Consider the following 19,653-nt stretch of genomic DNA (forward strand, 5'->3'; position numbering starts at 1 on the left):
TGTCATTGCCAGCTGTATGTATGTACTTGAAAGACAAAAAAATACATGATCTCTTTGACAAAGGGAAACTTTGAGGAGCACCAAAAAAAGAAATCCTCCCAAAAACTGTAAAAATACATACATTCAAAAAACAGATTATCAAGTGTTTTATTATTTATGTCACAGAAAGAACAGTTATTTTCAGGAAAACCAAAACGTATGTGTAGCAGTTCCTTGCATGGATAGACTGCATTCATTATTTTAAAATGGATTTCTTTGTATTTTGGGAAAATTGGATATTTAATAAACTGAGATCTTTACTTGCTTATTTCCTCTCTTGTGTAACGCCGTGATATAGAAAGATTTTTGTAAGATGTTGGAAACAATTATCTAACAAACAAAGGTCGTATAAATGAGCTTCGAAGTTTTGAATTAAGCGGTCGACCATCGAACAGCAGAGATAAAAGCAGAACTTGAACATTTTGAACCAAACTGGAGGACATTTTGATCAAAGTCTGAAGGATTGCTTTGATCACGTTGTTCTATTGTTTTCTATCATTTATTTTAAAGTTACTGGAAAGAGTTTCCAATGAGATAATGTTTCCATTATCATTCATAATATGTAGTATTGACCAAATACCGTTATCAATCCAGTTTTTGTAAAATGTTGATTTGTTCCTACATTAATTAAACCGACACTTCCATGTGGGAGTTTTATGTGGACTAAAGTTATGTTTGTATGTGAGTTTGCCGTACAGTAACACTTGCTGATGAGAAGTAGAAAGTTTAATAGGAAGTTTTTTCACATTTTAGATGGAACTCAGTGGCCCCTAGATGAGAGAAAATGTTTGAAGGAATATGAAAACAAATATTTCTTCCATTTTGCAGAAAAGACCTAAGCCAATTTATCTTAATCATACCATCCAAACTTTCAAAGTCTATGGCTTTAAATCCACCTTCACTGTAATCCTGAATTATAGTTCCTTTTTTTGTAATAATTTTTATTTTTACAGATTAAGTTGAACTTGGCCTGGTTTATTGCTTTCTTTGCAGATTTAGGAATTGGGAGTGAATATGCTGGATAAATGAATCTGGATAAACATTCTAATTTAGTGAGAAACACTCTGCCCAAAAAAGAAATGTGACCACATGTTTAAATTGACATTACATTCCTCTAAAGTTTTCCATAAGTTCATTTCCTCCATTATTTGACTATCTTTGGTAATATGAACACCAAGATATTTCACAACAGTCCTAACAGCTGTGTTATGAAGAACTGACTGATCAGAATAGTGAACTGGCAACAATTCATATTTGCTGAGATTTAGTTTTAAACCAGATGCTTTAGAGAAGAAATCCACAGTCTGAATGATCTCCAGTATTTGATGACTGTCCTTCATGAATGTGGCCGTGTCGTCTGCCAGCTGAGTGATGGCTAACTGTTCTCCCAGGACATTGAGTTTACAGAAACCAGAGCTTTTTTATAAGTATTGATAACATTTTCAACCGTGTCAAAGGCTTTAAAGAAATTTAAAAATAAAATGAAGCCATCATCTTCAATTAATTGATTATAGTCAATCAAATCAAGAACTATTATTGTGAATTGAACGTCCTTTTAAAAACCCTGATTGTGTGTCTGAGATGATCTGATTCAGTCCTGTTTTTAATCTAGATGCATAAATGTTGGTTAGAATTTTATAATCACTGTTGAGGAGGGATATTGATCTCAAATGATCAATTAGTCTGGCGTCTTTCCCAGGTTTAGGAATCAGGGTACTGACACCCTGCTTCATGGTAAAAGGATGTTCAACTCAACTTATGACCAACAAAAACTGCTCTTTCAAGTGTTCCCAAAAATGTCTGTAAAGGTTCATGATAAGCCCATCAGATCCTGGAGATTTATCTACAGCTAAACTTCTCATGGCTTTTTCTGCTTCTTCCATAGTGATTTCTGCTTCACACACTTGTTTAAAATTTTCATCCACTTTAGGAGCCAAACCCTTGATGTGGTTGAAGAAGCGATCAGCATCCTGAAATGAATAAGAAGAAGAGTACAACCCACTGTAAAACTGGAAAATATCTCTCTTCATTTTTTCCATATTTGTACTTTCTCTGCCATTAATTAGCAATCTGTTAACAGCATTTTTCCCTTGTCCCCTTTTTTCCAGTCTACAAAAGTAAGCTGAACTTTTCTCTCCCTCTTCAACCGATTTAGCTATGGATCTAATAAAAGCACCTTTGGCTTTAGAGATGTTCATATTATCCAGAGAGGTTTACAGGAATGCAACTCTCTGTTTCTCACCTTCACTCAATAGAGATTTACAACAAATAGAGTTCATATCTCTGATCATTTCCATTTCTTTTTGTTTACCATCTCTGCTCAATCTTTTGCTATGAGTTATGGAAATCTGTCTTGCTTTGAATTTGAAAAATTCCCATTTCTCCCTCTGAGTGGTGAACTGTCAGTCGTTAGTTATCCTTTGGATTTCATTTATAATCGCCTGAGAATAAAATTCCTCCTCTAATAGACTAGCGTTGAACTTCCAGTAACCTTCGCTTTTAGGATTATTGCGAGATTGAATAATGAGCTTGATCATAGAATGGTCTGTTAATGGTGCAGCTGAAGTTTTAGCTATTGATGTAAAATTCTGTTGATTGTCATGTCAACCAAAAATTCAACCTAGATTTAGCAGATCCATCTGGTTTAAACCAGGGGAATGCTTGAACATCAGGATTATCACGGCGCCAGACATCAGAAACATTGAAATCTCTACATAAATGAAGAAGAGGAGGATTATAATGATGGTTTTGAAATGCTGAAGGAAATCTGTCAAGGTATTCATCTTCCACCATATTGAAATCACCTCCAATGATGAGATTACTGTTAGGATATCTTTGGTTAAGTTCCTTAACAGAGCTTGTAAAGTCTGAAAACGTGATTTTGTTTTTGCTGCAGAGTTATATACATTTCCCAGAATAACAAATTTATCATCTTTCTGCCGTTAGAATGATAGCCTGTTAATATAGATTGTGTGTGTGTGTGTATATTTATGTATGTATGTATGTATACACATTTGGGTGTAATTAGTTCGGTACGGCTGTTTAACAAATCTGATATGAACTACTATTTATGAACTATTATTTTATTGTTATTTATTGTCTGTGTTTTGCTGTCAGACGCCTGAATTTCTCCCTTGGGAGATTAATAAAGTTTTTTTCTATCTATTTTTGTTTTTTTTTTCAGTACAAAAAAGGCAGTAAAAAATTACTTGCAAAATGCATTTATTGGTTTTATATAAAAATGAATAAAACTGACTTATTCAGGTGATCTGCTTCATAAAATAAGAAAACCTATTAGCTGCCAGAAATCAAAAACTTAACACTGGCCTGAAAAAAAATTAATGTGGCATTCGCTATCTTTGTGTAACAATGTCGACACGCAACATTCGACTTATCCAATTCTCTTTTCCCTTCATTGATGATGACAACAAATCCAAAGAGCGTAAGGAGATGGGGGGCTGGGGGGAACCTCATGTCTGCCTTAGGCATGCTGATTCTGTGGACATAGGCACTGTCACCTCCGTCACCTAACAGCAGTTGAACATGAACTGAAATGACCTTTCTGACCGTGGAAGGCGGATCTTCCTTCAGGTTTCACTTCCCTGTTCGAACCCTCAGTTTTTTGCCGTTCGAACGGGGAAGAGGGTAAAATTTCAAATAATTTAGTTGAAAATTATTACTGAAAACCAACTTAACTTTTATTACATCTTTTAGAAAAAAACAGCTGCAACTTCCAGTTTTTTCTGCCACAATTATCACAAAAATGCAAGTGAGATTGTGGAGGGACATTAGATCAATACAGACCATAGAGTTTCTCCTTTTTTAATTTTTGGATGCTGGTGTGTCAAGGGATTTTTGTCAAGGATAAAGTGTGCCTTGGCTCAAAAAAGGATGAAAAACACTGAGCTAGAGGAGAAACGCCCACTTGGGAAGCCTGGCTGAAGGTGGTGGAGCAATGTTCCCATGCATGCACTGCAGCAGTAACTCCAAGATGACGGTGCTCTCCTCCCATGAGGAGCCACGTGGTCTCCTCTGGCGATATAACTCATTGTGTTTGGGTGTAGCCTTTATTCTCCTTTTCATTCACACACCCTTGTCACCTTACGTCATGAACCTGTCATCCAAACACCAATGCGGAAGTAAAGAGTGTCACATACGCCCCCTCCTCCAGATGAAACGTCCCGTTCCGACATAAAACAATGAAGAGGAAGGAAAGTAGTCTAAGTAGTCCTGAAAAACAGGCCCACACCATAATTCCTCCTCCACCAAAATTTCTCACTGGGATTTGTTGCACAGGTGGAGTCCTATGACAGTTCCACTCTGGAATACACAGAGCTCCTGAGAGCGGCCCATTCTTTCACAGATGTTTGTAAAAACAGTCTGCATGCCAAAGTGTTTGATTTTATGCACCTGTGGCTGGACAAAGTGATTAATAACTGATTCTGATCATTTGGATGGCTGAGCCAATACTTTTGGTAATAAAGTGTAGGCACTAATATAACAGGATAAGCCTAAAACAAATGTCCTTTAACATTTAGGATCCATTTATTTAACACTGAAGTTTTCCATCAAACACCTGTGGTTTTCTGCTGCTGAGGAGTCTTCCAGGAACTTCTCCTGCTCCATCTCTTCCTTCTTTTCTGCAGGACTCATCTCACCGTTGGTCATCTTGTCAGTAGAGTCTGAAACAATCACCACTTCAGTCTTGATGAAATGTCATTTCACAATTCTAACTACCACAGAAAGAAAAGCATGTGATAACACATGCAGCACTCCAGACTTCCATTCAATTGAAGGATTTTACACCAATTAGCTAAACTTTGAACCCAAAAACAAAGACCTTTGACTAAACTATGGACCTGTGTTGGAAAAACTGAATTCCAGCAAGGATGTGGCTGGAAATCTTTGAACCGCCTCTGCCGGCAAACTACAGAGACCTTCTGATCTCCCCTGGAAGAGGACAGGAAACTGCATGAGGCGCTTTAAGGTTTCTGGTCTTTGGCTGGTTTAGATGTGACTTACTGCTCATTCTTGATTTGTCACTAAAGAACATGCTTTTTTCTAGAAAAACATTTGTATCCAATATCCAAAATAAACTTCTAAAAAACCATTTGTTTGATGAAATGTCACAATTTTTTTACTTTGGTTTTCTGCATTGTTTTGTTAATTATAAAACTTATATTTTTCTCTAATTGAGAAATGTTCCTGTCCTACTGTTATAATCAGACAGCAACAACAAAGAAGAAAGTGAGATTCAGATTGATATTTCTAAACTCACAGAAGTATCTGAATGTAACAAAAAGAAAACAGTAAATCTATATATTGTACCTGCAGCGTTTTCTTTGACTTGCTCAGCTTTCTTTGCTTCCTCGTATTGCCGCTGTTCAGCTAAAGACTTGTTGAGCTCTTGGCTGAGCACACAGTCCCCTTCTCCAACCAGGAACATGCTCTTGAACTTGTTATACAGCATGGTGGCTTTGTCCATTATGTCTTGGCTAGCTTTGAATCGGCGGATCTAAAACACAAATCCTGTTTTTTGTCAGCAGTGGGATGAGATTTAAAACATTTTCTTTAGAGGTTTACCTTTTTGAGTGTGGAAATGAGATCACCGTGTTTCTGAAGATGCTGAGGCGTGACCTGAAGAGAGCTGATCTCATCTAAAGCATCCAAGCATTTCTTTACATCCTGGTAGGGGGAAAGGCAGGAACCAACATCAGACCAATGAAAGTGCATTTCAGGTCAACATGAAGAAAAGGAAATGTGGTTAAGCTGTAAGGAAACAGCACAAGATGCTGTCCTTCATTCCAGGGTAACACTCTGGTTTGAAAAGATCAAAGGAGTTTTAGCATGTGATATAGATTCAACAGATTACCGGGTTGTCTATTTTCAGGGATATTTTGATCTGCGTGTGGAGCCTCTGGATCTTCATGTCAGTAGACATCTCTGAGTAGACAAAAGAAACCAGACAAATTACTTAGAAAAAACAAATTTACTGACTTCAGACGACAGACGCTTAGGTTCTGAACTGAAATGCCAAAAAGATTAAACTCCTGCACACCTTTTTTCTTGACCCCTGCCTCAGTTTTCTTTGCGCCGTCTTTGTTTGGTCTGAAAATCAAAAAGAATCTCTCATAATCTAGAGTTTATAGGTGGAAGTGCAAAAGATAAGACACTAGTTGTCTCATTATTGGAGAAAATGTATGTTTCATTTCTCATTTCTGCTTTTTCAATAACTGTCACCTCTGCAGCCTCATCCAAGTCTTTGAATTGTATGAAATAGCCATTTGTGACCTTTATGTAATCCTAGTTCTAGCACAGATACAGAATGCAGAATTTACATTCTAGTTTTACAAACAACTGATTTTTACTCTTACCTAAAAGGAAAAAAACTATAAAAAATAGAGCAAATCACAATATTAAATCAAATTTGATTGAATTAGAACGCTATTCAACTAAAGACCTGGTTGCTTTTGCATCAAGCAGTTTAGTAACTAAGTCCAAGTGGAACTATCAATAACTGTCATAAAGAAATGAATTATCAGTCATTGTGAACTAACTACTTCTGCTTGAACTACAAAGTAAAAACACGGGGGCTTTTAGATTTCACTGAATATTCTTCACATAGTTACTCTTTCCCTTCATCAGGTTTCTGCCGACGCCGGTCTTTGTCCATTTCGGAGTTTTGTTGTTTTTTATTATTACCTTTGTTTTCCTAAGATAAAAATAAAATGGATGGCAGGAGAATATTAACTGAGAATGTCTTCATGTGATGAGCATAAGTCATCGTGTGTGTGATCATGCTGAGTTGCCTCATCATCGTCAGAGCCAGACGAGCCGTCGTCTTTGGTCTGCCTCTTCTTCTTGGCTTCCGGCTCTTTGCATTCCAACTCCTTGCCTTTACTACCTTCCCTCTTCTTCCTCCTTTCTTCTTCACGGTGGGTCTTGTCCTCCGATGCCCTCTTCCTCTTTTTCTCTGGTTCTGCTGTTTCCCTAAGAAAAGATGCAAAGCTTTACTTACCAATAGAAGGACAGCAGTTGTACACTTGTATTTGTCTGCATCATTTGAACATTAGATATGGAAGTATGTTGGAAATGCAGCACTTCTTTTTTGGGAGGTACTGACATTTCACTTCCTGATCCGTGATGGTCTTGTTGCTGAAGCAAATGCAACTTCTCACTTTTGGGCTTCCTGCCTCGTCGTTTAAGAGGATCTCCACCTAAAAACACCAAGAAACACATTCAGAAAATACTTCCACTTTATGGATAATTGCAATAATTCTGAGACATTTTCATTGAAATCTGCTTTGAGTTTTTAGTCTTTGTTATTCCATTCTCCTGCAGCAGATCTAAACTATTCTGCTGTGCACTTCAATGGGCCTTTTTAACACCGGGAAGATGTCAGCATTGCACATCACACTTACCAGATGGACTGACATACTTGCAGGGGCTTCATCTTTTTCATTTTCTTGTTCTGAGTCACTCTGGAAAGTAGTTAACGTTCTCTTTAGAAAGATTTCCAACTCTTTCATAGACAAAATGTAGAAATGTTCATGACCAACCTTTTTCTTTCTTCCTCTCTTGGCTTTTGAAACATCTGTTGATTCTTTCTGAGATGATCCCTGAAAATGGAGATGATTAAATTGTCTTCTTACCGTCTGCTTTGCAGCTAACCCCGCTGCATTTATAACTGGTCACCTGGATCAGGTGAGCTCAGTCAAGCAGAAACTGGGAAGACTCAATCCAGCTAACCAGCAAGGGCCTCAGAGACTTCTGCCATAGTGATGGGTTTCCCTAGAATTTCAGCATCCTCATCATCGACACGTGGAAAGTTATTTTTATCGGGCGTTGGATCTGGGGAGTGTGGACACTCAGATGCATAAAGAGGCCAGTAGAACTTTGCAAATGTCTCATTTATACTAACTGGGTTTGTGATGCTCACGCTCGTTGAATAATCCCCGCACTCAGGTTGAGGATCTGAGTAATCTGACTCCTCGTAGATAGAACTTGTTGGTTTTACAGTGATATGCATGCAGTTTAAGGGTTTTACTTTGTTATGTTAGTTATGTGAATGAACACTTTACTGTGGAGCAGTGCAATGTTACTGATGAGAAATCTTTTAGTTATGTTACCCTGACGTTCTTCGTTTAAGAAAGGGGGGTATAATATCAGGTGACACAAATGGGTAGGAACCTTTGTGTGTCGATATGTTCATGAAGGGGAGATTAATAAAAGGGGAACCTGTGTGAAGCTACAAAGTGTGTCTCGAGTGTTGGTGATATAAAAAGACGTAAAACTCAGCCACTTGAACAATCACAACAAATAGCTTAGCTGGTACCTCAGGGCAGGCTAAAGCTGGTAAAGCTTCCTCATGACATCTCGTTACTGGGTGCGCTGCTACAAAACCTCCGGGGCAGTAAGCCTCGAAGATATGGATAGGAGAGCCCTTGTCAGAGAGATTGCCCCCAAGTCTGCAAGCCGTCCACACCACCAGCTCGCTGGTCTGAAAGTGGGGGATGCATACCGGTGCATGCGTGCATACCGGTGCATGCGTGCATACCGGTGCATGCATGCATGCATACATACCGGAGGGCCCCGGCTTAGCAGCTAGTGAGAGCTGTGCACGGTCTGAGTCCAGGATGTCAGCACCAAGCACCTCAAAGTTTGGACACACGCGTCTACTCCATTCAGCAGCACCGAAAGTCCCACTAACCTAGGTTTTTAAAGATGTTGTCACCTTGGCTGGTCAGTTAGGTTTACTTTATGAATTTGTGCACATATTTGGTGATCCTTTAAAATTAAAACAAATTTTCCTTAATACTTGTCCAGTGGAACCCCCACCTGCTGAAGCTGGTTGTGAACTTTTACAGGCTTAAAGTATCCAGTTGGAACGAGAACATCCACCATTTTGTATGACTTAAATAAAATGTTTCTTTCTTTAAATGAGCTAATATAATAAAAGAATTTCAATACTTTTGCATGTGTACAAGGAATAAAAAGAAGAGAACAAGAAGCGTTGCTGAGGTTGTTTTTTTTCCAATTTATTTTTTTTTTTTGTTTTTTCAAAAATAAAAATTTTAATTTCAACAACAAAATTTTTTTTTTATTCAACAACGAAGATTTTTTTGTCCAATTTTTTTCAGAAAAGGGGGCCGTGTATTCAAATCAGGCGGCGCCTCTCCTTGTCGGTTGTCGCTAAGGCCAGGAGCCTTCGAAGGAGAGCCTGATGACAGAATAAAATCAACAAATGACTTCACAAGGAAAAACTGGAAACAATCTGCGTGTATAAAATTGTTTAAATAAGAAAATGACTAGAATTTTTTTGGGGCTTCACACAAAGCATTTCCATTGTATTGATTTCTATCATTCAATTCAAACTTACAGGAAAAAAGTTTCCAATGAGATTATGTTTCCATTATCATTCATAATATGTAATAATGACCAAATACCATTATCGATCTAATTTTTGTAAAAATGTTGATTTGTTCCTACATAAATTATACCGACAGCTCCATATGGGAGTGTTATGTGGACTAAAGTTATGTTTGAATATGAGTTTGCCGTACAGTAACACCTGCTGATGAGAAGTAGAAAGTTTAATAGGAAGTTTTCCGTAATCAAAATCACATTTTAGAAGGAACTCAGTGGCCCCTAGATGAGAGAAAATGTTGGAACAAATAAGAAACCAAATATTTCTTTCATTTTGCAGAAAGACCTAAGTCAGTTTATCTTAATCATACCATCCAAACTTTCAAAGACTATTAAGTCCACCTTCACTGTAATCCTGAATTATTGTTCCTTTTTTAATATAATGAGTTTTGTTTTTTCAGATGAAGTTAAAATTGGCCTGGTTTATTGCTTCCCTTGCAGATTTAGGAATTGGGAGTAGAACTGTGACTGTGTCTGCGCGCTGCGTCTTGTGTAGGACTAGGAGGAAGAAGCGCGCACACGTGTGTTGGGGGGTGCGTGTTGATTCTTCTGCCCTCTGGCTGCATGTGAGGCTTCGCCTGTGCTCTCTGGTACAGACATCTTCCCAGAATATTAGATATTGCCCAGTAATAAACAGACTGCAGACACTTTGTCACCTCTCCGGTAGTCGTGAAGCCTGACACCCATGAAGAACGCGGGGCAGGAGGCTCCGCCGTTGTTTATTCAGACACGTAACTTTGCTGCAAACAAAATAGTTCCCAACAAGAAAATGTAGTGATATTCACGCAAATCTAACAGCGTGTGTTCATGTTTGGTGTTACAGAGTGACTGAGAACAGTAATCCCCCCCCCCCCCCCCCCCCCAACACAAAATCCTCCGGCGGGCGGCCGTGTCGCGCACTCAAGAATGCACGCAGCTTGCAATGGAAATGAATACAATGGAAAAGAATAATTAAAACGCAGTAAATTTGTCGTATTTCCTCGCAAGACACAAACTCTTGTAGAATGAGGACATGTGTGTTTCTGAAACAGCGCACGTGCCGCGTGCTTCTCTGAGACAGTGACAGCCGCGGGCGCGCGCAGGCGGGTGCGACGAGGAGAGAAGAAGAGTGATAAAAGGTTTCCCATATAGAAACCATGGAAGCGATTATGTAGCATAAATAAAAAGCAAAGTCAAAACCAGAAATGCTTTTTAATTTTCAAAATGAAGCTGCATTTTTTGACGCAAAAATAAAATGAAAAAGCAATATTTCAAAATGCTTTTTCTTTTCTTTATTCAACACAGCTTATTCTGTCACTTAATTAAAATGAAAATGAAAATGGTATTTGACATTTCATTTTCAAGACATTCTCTGGTAAATGTGTAGCATAATTCATTTAGAAATGTATAATTTGACAATTAAAATAGATTAACAGAAATGCTTTTTCATTTTCAAAATGTAGCTGCATTTTTTGACTCAAAATTAAAAAGAAAAAGCAATATTTCAAAATGCTTTTTCATTTTATACTTAAAACCGCTTATTCTGTTTCATTATTAAAACGAAAATGCAAAGAGGGGATTTGCAGTCATCAAACTTACCATTTTAGTTAGGCCCGTAAACCTGGCGGAGGCGTTGCCTCTCCTCCTCATTTCTCGCCAGCGGGAGGAGCCTCCTTAGGAGAAACTGACGACAGAATAAAAAACAATATTTGACTTCACAAGGAAAAACTTCAGACAATCTGCGTGTATAAAATTGTTTAAATAAGAAAATGACGTGAAATTTTAAACGTTGGGCCTACACAAAGCATTTCTACATAGGTCAGTGTAATAGACGGGAAAAGTTTAATGATGAAAACTCTAAAAAGGCTAAAATGTGTCTGTTTTCATTTGAAATCAATTTTAAAAGAGTATTTGTAACTATAAATTGTGCTTCTTTGAAAAAAAATGGTGGAGAAATGAGGTGTGTCGTATGTGAGAAAGATGACATGTTTTAGAGCAAACACTTTCAACTCACCTGATTCTCCCCGGCGACTCTGCGGTCCCGCCTGGCTCGATTTACCGCTGAATGCCAGATTAGGGGGGCAGGTTGGGGGTTCCTCTGAGGGGGTGGGGGTGGGGGTGGGGGGTTATCTTCCTGGGGGGGTGGTGGTGGTGGGGGGGGATTTTTATTCTCCATTTTCTTTCTGTTAATTCGGCAAAAATACATGAAACGGTTAACGTTGAAGTACCTACAAGCTGAGTGGTGGCTTACATTTTATTGTACAATGGGCAAAGAAAAAAACACTGAAAGCATATTTATCTAACAAACAATTTATCTAACTATACTTTGTTTCCACACACAACAAATTGTAATAATAAAACAAATAGTACCTCACCTGGATGGTTTTCTCCTGTGATTTGCGTCCGTTAGTTTGAAAAGAAAACAAATGTGTTGTTAGCATTGTCGTTATTAATTGTAACTATGGATGTCACATCCAGCAAAATTATATCTATCTATATTTATTAGGGGTGTAACAATAAGCTAAAAATCTCAATAATTTGGTTGGATTCACTTCAGAGTTCGGTTCCATACGGTTCGGTCGGTACGGGCCACGGCTGTTAACAAATCCGCTTGATATAGAAGTTACTATTTGTGAACCATATATCTTAACTATTTCTATTTTCCATCTAACAATCTATCTAAGCATAGTTTCCACACACAAAAAATTGTAATCAATGAAACAGAAAAATATAGCTCACCAACTGTTAGTTTATCTGGGATGTCAGTCTGACTCTGAATCGTTTTTTCAGCCGTTGGTATTTTATATATAACTGACAAAATACCCGCGTGCCGTTGATTCGGAACATCCCATCTGCACGGATATGACTGCTTTGTAACTGTATCTGAAAGATTACATCTACCGGGGTAACATTTCAAATAGTTTAGTTGAAAATTATTACGGAAAACTAACTCAACTTTTGTTAAATCTTTTAAAAAGAAACAGCTGCCACAATTATCACAAAATGCATGTGAGATTACAGAATATAGAGTTTCTCCTTTTTCAATTTTTGAAAACTGGTGTCCCGCAGGATTTTTGTATTTTGATAAAGTGTGCCTTGTCTCAAAATAGTTCGAAAAACACTGCACATACATACATACATACACACACACACACACACACACACACACACACATATATATATATATATATATATATATATATATATATATATATATATATATATATATATATATATATATATATATATATATATATATATATATATATACACACACACACACCTCATTTGTTGTGGGTAATTAAGAGATAAGAAAGCAGTCAGCCTTATAAACTCAAACTTTAATGAAAAATACATAGTTGCAGGACTTCTAACAAAGAAAATAATTATTACAGAGAATTTTTAAAAATAATTTTTCATCATGTAGAAGTTTTAGACCTCTTTGACATGTAATTTAAATGATTTAGAAAAGCCCTACAATAATTCAATAGTAAGTAAATAACAATACATAATGACAACATACATATATAATAAGTCAATAATAATAATAATGAATTAATAGTAAATAATAATAATAAAATCAAATGTAAGTCAATAGTAATAAATAATAATAATATATCAATAATAAGTCAACAGTAAGTCAGAAAGTCAACAACAGATTTGCCCAAAATAAAAGGAATAAGAAGATAAAAAATAAAAAAAAACAATAGATTTACCCAACTGGTTCATGTGCGTGATCAATTTGGTGTAACCCAGAAGTATTGTGCCGGGTTTCAAGTGAAAAGTTTCCACAAATTAATTGCAGATAGAACGTGTTTACACATCATTTGACAAATTCGTTTGTATTTTTGTTAATCATTGAGTACCTCAGTCCTTCACACACTGTGGTTCATGTGTTTCTACCTTTGGTTTGGTGCTGAGTCTCAGTGTCACTGTCAAAGAACTAAAGCTATTTGATTTACAAATTTAAAATAGAAAATTATTACATTTTAGATAAATTGTATGAAAAATATTTATATAAAATTGGGATTTTTTTAATTTTTTACTGTTTTCAAGTAACTAGAACAAAACTTTGATTAATAAATCATAAATTCTTACTTTCAAAATTCAACAGAAAAGCTCTTATTCTGAAATATCTTCATATCCAACTTTATTGGCATCAGCTGGAGCTGCAGTGAAATGCCACTTCTACTAATGAAAAGAGGTGGAGCCTTCTTGAAGTGAAAGCGGCTGCTGAGCAGCACTGGAAGCACCGACCGGACGTCTGTGATGATGACCAGATGTTCACAGATCCCCTGATGGCAGTACATCGGGAAACCCACCTTCAGCTTCAGATCCTGGAGCAGCGTGTCCTCCATCTTGGCTTGTGTGAATGGTGGGAAGTTATGGGATTTGGCCCAATTTATAGTAGTTCTGCACCACAATAAATAGAAAGTTCACCAACAGAACTGCTTTAAATATGATGTACTTCTGCATTATGAAGTTTGTTTAAACATTTTTGGGAGCGTTTCTACTAACAGACTTTATTGATTTTAATTCATTTTAAAATAAAGTAAAAAAAAGTTTGATTTTTTTCTTTATGTGTGACGACAACACATACACGCTGATGTCTTGGCACTCTGGGAATCTCATGTCATTGTAGAAAACTCCCTCAAAGAAAAAAAGGCGGACTTGAAATGATCCTGAAACAGAATATGTCAAAGTATTACCTTCAGGTTAAGCTTCTTTTCAAGTATCACAATCACCGCAGCAGTTTGGTGTAAAGTCAGATCCGAGTCACCTTGCAGAGGAAATCTGGAGCCATGTCTGGTGTCCTGCTGAAGTCGCCGCACACTTGCAAGTCGCTGATGCAGCAGATAGCGTCTCTGAGCTTGGTGAGGTTTTGGGTTCAATGTGGTTCATCAGCAGAGTCATCTGATGTAATTAAACTGTGGAAGATGGACTAATGGTTGAACTGCTTTTCAATTCAATTCAATTCAATTCAATTTTATTTGTATAGCCCAAAATCACAACAACAGTCGTCTCGATGGGCTTCGAAGTAAAACATGAAATCAAAAGGATCACGAATACAAAGAGTTCAATAGAAAAATACTAAAATGAACTAACAAACTGACTAAGCTATGCTGGCATCCCTGCCCTTAGACCCCCCTTCGCGGTAAGGAAAAACTCCCAAAAAAACGGATTCCGGAAAAAACGAAGAAACCTCAGGGGTGCCCACATTAAGGAGGGATCCTCCCCCAGGACGGACAGGCGATTTACCAGAACTCTTAGAGAAGAATTAACTTATCTAAATCTACAACTACGTATATAAAAGTCCAGCAGACGAGCTTCATCCAGCCGTGGTTGTGGGGACAGTCAAAGGCGCGAGTCGAGCCGGAGACAGGAACCACAGCCAGGTGTAGGAGCAGGAGCAAAGGCGAGGTAAACGGTCAGGACCTGGAGCACGGATGAGCCAACTGGAGTCTGGAAGCACTCCCACTCCCCAGGAGGGGAGAGGAAAAGAGGGACAATACATGAATTGCACTGCACCAAACAGAGGCATGGAGAACTAAATGATAAATGATGATCAAGAATAGAGGAGAGGAAGGGTAGAAGTAAAAAAGGAAAGAGGACAGAACCCCAGTGCACCATAGCTTCAACTTCTAGCAGCCTTTTAAAAGAAATAGTTATTATTAAGTTTAATTTAAACAAACTAACATTAAGTTAAATAATCTCTGAATACTAACTAGTCTAACAATAAGCCTGTCCAAATAGGAATGTTTTCAGTCTAACTTTGAATGTAGAAACTGAGTCGGCCTCTCTTACATGAGCTGGGAGTTTATTCCATAAGACAGGGGCGTGGTGGCTAAACGCTCTACCTCCAACCGTACTTTTACTAATTCTAGGAACCACAAGCAGTCCTGCATTTTGCGAGCGAAGTGTTCTCATTGGATGGTAAGGGACTATGAGGTCCTTAATATAGGACGGGGCCATTCCATGTAAGGCCTTATAGCAGGGGTCGGGAACCTATGGCTCGCGAGCCATATATGGCTCTTTTGATGGTCACATGTGGCTCGCAGACAAATCTTTAATTATGCTTTTTTTTATCATTAGTCCAGTCCTTCTCGGGCGCGATGCGATGCCAGAGGCGCGCAGTAGTAGCGGTGCTTGGAGAGAAAAATCTGCGCCAGCACCATCAGTTTACTATTATCTATAATTTCACAGAGTTTATACCAGCTGGAAACCTGTGAATTGCCGTGCCTAAAAGTGCGCGCTCCCGTCTCTGAGAAAGAGCGCGCAGTTGCGGGGACGGGATGTGTGAGGGAGAAAGCAGAGGGTGGGGCTGAGGTGTTGTGGGGACAGGCAGCAGGTGAATCGCGCAGGGATTGTAAAAACGTAAAACCCGCTGCCCGTCACTCACTGCAGTGTGTGAGTGTGTGTTTGTCTCCACGTCTGCATGTGAGCGTCTGCCTCACATCTAAAGAACAGTCAGACATAAGATCACGTTTAAAGTCTCAATGCCTGCATGAAGCAGAAACTCACCACGTATCAACCAGACTAGACCATCAGCAAAACTACCACGAGAAATACTCATCATTTATTAGCAATAGCATAACAATGTTATTAAAAATAATCCACAGACTTATTGTACTTTAAAAGTGTTGAAATTACATCAAATGCAGACATTCACTTGTATATTTAGTTTCAAACATATCGTTGCGGTCCGAGTTGGACTGGGTTGCTGTTGGGCCGCGTTATAAGTTCTGGAGTTCATGAAACGCATCAAGCAGAGATCTGATTGGCTCTCAGTTCTGTCGCTCAGCCTGTTGTTAGGTAGTTTGGACCAATGGGGTTCAGCTATGGGCCGAATAAGGAAATGGGAGGGCTGGAGCGGGAGCAGGGGAATATAAAGTTGGGAGAAGCGCTCTCGTCTGGTGTCGACAGGAGAGATTCAGGAGTTGCTGAATTAATTGTACGGCGTTTGTTGTGGTCTACAGTAACCAGAATAAAGAACCTTAAAAGAGGTTAAGTCTCCGTGCCTCAGTGTGGGAAAGGGACGCTACATTATTGTATGGCTCTTTTTAAATTACATTTAAAAATATGTGGCGTTTTATGGCTCTCTTGGCCAAAAAGGTTCCCGACCCCTGCCTTATAGGTTAACAGGAGGATCTTGAACTTGATTCTGGAATCAACTTGGAGCCAATGGAGCGAAACTAACACAGGAGTGATGTGATCTCTTCTGCTAGTTCCTGCTAACAATCTAGCTGCTGCGTTCTGAACAAGCTGGAGACTTCTTAAGGAACTCTTAGGACACGCTGCTAACAAGGAGTTACAGTAATCCAGCCTCGACGTAACAAATGCATGGATGAGTTTTTCAGCATCACTCTTAGAAAGTATATTTCTGATCTTAGCAATATTACGCAGGTGAAAAAAGGCAGTTCTACACGTCTGAGATATGTGAGCCTTAAATGATAAATCCTGGTCAAGTAAAACCCCAAGGTTTCTAACTGTGGAATTGGGGGCTATACTTATGCCATCCAGGGAGACTATCTGAGCAGACAGAGCATCTCTGAGGTTTTTAGGACCAAGTATAATGACCTCAGTTTTTTCTGGGTTCAAGAGGAGGTAATTAATTGTCATCCAGGTCTTGATGTCACTGATGCAGGCGTTCAGTTTCTCTATCTGGTCATTCTGGTCAGGCTTCATGGATAAATACAACTGCGTATCGTCGGCATAACAATGAAAATTAATGCTGTGTTTCCTGATTAGGTTTCCTAGGGGTAGCAATTCAGGAATCCAAACAAAATGTGTTTTTTCTTGTCAGACTGTAAGTCAGAGACGACTAAAATGTACCTTCTCAAAAACAGCAGGGTAGTAGACGTTGATGGTCAGAATGATTTCCCCTTCAGGAATCCGGTCACTCTCTGTTTTTGGTGTCCGGCCAACAATTAGACGCTCCTGGTTTCACACAGACAAAAGAGTCTTAGGTTACTCTTCTCAAATAACACACTTTGCACAAATGGGACTAACATTTTATTTAAACATGTCTTCACCCTAGAACAAGGCTGATCTGCTGATTCCAATTTCTGCAGGTTTTTAAAAAGGACTTGTATTCCACAAACACTCCAAGTCTCCTCATTGTAGCTTTGCTCACATCACTGCCATAAGATCAAGAGACGCTGACTGTACCTCTGCTTCTTCCTGCTGTAGTCGTAGTCTGATCACTGGCTGCAAATGCTGCGTTCTCAGCTTTATGGTGGTTTTTCTAATGCTAAATAGGTGTTTTCGTTCCAAATGTTTTTGTTGCTAGCGACGTATGACTTACCCTTGCATAGGTTGCCATCTGGCATTCTTTACCTATTCTCCCCCCTCAAAAAAAAACTACCAAATTGACCATATCACTGATAGAAAGTCTGACATTTGCTACACTGGAGGACGGTCCAGCAGTCTGCCTTCCTTCACAGCAGACACTGGCAGGATCTCAGGCTTGTGTAGAGGCAGATAAAAATGGGGGTTAAGATTGATTTCACATGCAAGTCAATCAACAACCGTACCCATATTTAAGGGAATCGGAGTACAGAGAAGGACAAAAGTGAATTTTCTCATCCCCTAACATCGAGTTAGCTTGAATGACTTTAAAGTAACTCACCAGCTCATCAGCATAGAGATCATGTCGGTTCTTGTTGACCTTTAGTGAAGCTTTGTGATCTTGCCTTGTTTTTCTTTGTCTGTTAGAGGAAAGAGAACAGATACTTCATCAAGCAGCATTGGAGCTTAAAACAGTAGAACTATTAGTGAGATGTTTTTACATCAGAGTTTTCAGTGTTGAGTCTGGAGGAACAACTTCTGTATCAGGCAGCTCATCTTCAGCATGGCAACGAAGGGAATCCAGGCTGGAAAAAAAAGATAAGTGTGACATCTGATTGGGATAAAGTCGTCAAAAGTAAGAGAATGAACTCAAGCTTATTATTAGCTTTTTGATAGAAGTCAAGCTACTTCCTGTTGGATTGTTGAGAAAATTCCAACGGAAGGCAAAGATTATAAAATTATTTAAAACGATTTGTAATTGTATTTTTTTATATTACTCACAATGTGTTACAAATAATTGTCTGTATTCATCCAAAAGTGAATGCACAAGTGTTTTTAAATGAATAACTTAAATATTTAGTTGCTTGATATGGAGTCAAATTATGTTAAAAATATGAATTTTAAGTTGAAAGGACATTTTTGTAATTCACTTCCTGTTTGTTAGCTTAAGCGCATCAACGCAACTCGCTTTCTTTAACTGCTGCAACTTGGTTTATTTTAAGAGTTACAAGTTTAATACTTATTTATATGAAAAAAAATATTTATTTACAAAAAAACACACTTAAAAAACGTTCCTAGGTAGCTGTGTCTACCTGCAGACAGATCTGAGCTCAGCCTCCTCACTGTCTGACTATCCCCATCGCTTCTGCAAAGTTAGCTTCAAATGTGTCTTTGTCTTCTTGTTGGTATGAATAATCCTTGGGCCTCAGTCTTGTCATCCATTCGTCTCGCACAGAACCGATGAGAAACGGATTGGTGTTAACGCCAATGTATTCATATTCAGGGATGTTTGTGTCTGGAAACGTCGACTGCTCGGACGCCGCCATGTTTCTAAACAAGAGGACGGAAAAAAACGTAGAAGAAGAGGACTCTTCCGGGCGATAGGCATTATGGGTAATGTAGGAAAATTACTCATTTATTTCTCAAAACTATTTGAGTAAAACGAATCCTTTCAGGTTCTGAAAATATGTGTTGTTCATATTGTCATTAACTTCCACACAGCTCCCATGAAAATTAGCAACATTTAAAAGTGTGATGCCTCTCAATGAATTTAAGCCACATTACTCAAATTCTTTCTTTTACTTTTTCTTTGTGGATTTTCCTGTCTTTAATGCCCGTAGGCTGTGTAAGAAAGAGCCTGACAGCCATATCATAGATAGATAGATATCCTGGTATTCCTTTGTGGGAGACTGATAAAATAATCATTTAGTGTTAACAATCGTGCACATGAGAAAGCACAGCAAAACAGTTATTAAAACAAGCTTACTTTTTAGAAACTATGATGAAGGTTTTTGTAATAATAATAGGAACATGATTTACTTTTACATTCCAGATCCACAGAACGGTTTTGAGTTAAAAAAGGGTATGTACAGTACTCCAAACTTTACTGCCATCTACTGGTGAAAAAAAGCTTTACATGTT

General features: G+C 38.3%; 1 protein-coding gene and 1 long non-coding RNA gene across 4 annotated transcripts; both read right to left on the reverse strand.

Moving 5' to 3' along the window:
* Window positions 1-1,579: 1,579 nt before the first annotated feature.
* Window positions 1,580-12,603, reverse strand: LOC144990289 (uncharacterized). The gene is made up of 13 exons (XM_078943450.1): window positions 11,820-12,603; window positions 11,459-11,627; window positions 11,044-11,128; window positions 7,599-7,658; window positions 7,461-7,520; window positions 7,163-7,256; window positions 6,849-7,029; window positions 6,098-6,147; window positions 5,912-5,982; window positions 5,623-5,724; window positions 5,368-5,554; window positions 4,616-4,721; window positions 1,580-2,009 (listed from the first exon to the last, which is right to left on the reverse strand). The coding sequence occupies exons 3-13, from the start codon at window positions 11,092-11,094 to the stop codon at window positions 1,898-1,900; spliced, it is 1,074 nt and encodes a 357-aa protein (XP_078799576.1). The 5' UTR covers window positions 11,095-11,128; window positions 11,459-11,627; window positions 11,820-12,603; the 3' UTR covers window positions 1,580-1,897.
* A 161-nt stretch (window positions 12,604-12,764) lies between these two features.
* On the reverse strand, window positions 12,765-19,077 carry LOC144990292 (uncharacterized). Of its 3 annotated transcripts, XR_013654291.1 has the most exons (7): window positions 18,825-19,075; window positions 18,234-18,317; window positions 18,074-18,152; window positions 17,278-17,382; window positions 14,225-14,372; window positions 14,045-14,126; window positions 12,765-13,857 (listed from the first exon to the last, which is right to left on the reverse strand). It is a non-coding gene; the product is annotated as an uncharacterized LOC144990292 (long non-coding RNA). The 3 variants fall into 3 exon arrangements; XR_013654290.1 differs by having other exon boundaries at window positions 14,045-14,372; window positions 18,825-19,077; XR_013654289.1 differs by lacking the exons at window positions 12,765-13,857; window positions 14,045-14,126; window positions 14,225-14,372 and having other exon boundaries at window positions 14,415-17,382; window positions 18,825-19,067.
* Between the last annotated feature and the right edge of the window lie 576 nt (window positions 19,078-19,653).

This window comes from Oryzias latipes (assembly GCF_053564925.1).
Source record: "Oryzias latipes strain Hd-rR chromosome 1 unlocalized genomic scaffold, Olatipes_Hd-rR_3.1 chr1_Y".
Classification (NCBI taxonomy): Eukaryota; Metazoa; Chordata; class Actinopteri; order Beloniformes; family Adrianichthyidae; genus Oryzias; species Oryzias latipes.

Coding starts and splice junctions, on each gene's coding strand:
- LOC144990289 (XM_078943450.1), bottom strand. CDS start 11,094: ATGAGGAGGAGAGGCAACGCCTCCGCCAGGTTTACGGGCCTAACTAAA. Junction 7,659..11,043: donor TTACGGGCCTAACTAAAATG/GTAAGTTTGATG, acceptor CTCCATTTTCAG/GGATCATCTCAGAAAGAATC. Junction 4,722..5,367: donor AGTCAAAGAAAACGCTGCAG/GTACAATATATA, acceptor TGATTGTTTCAG/ACTCTACTGACAAGATGACC.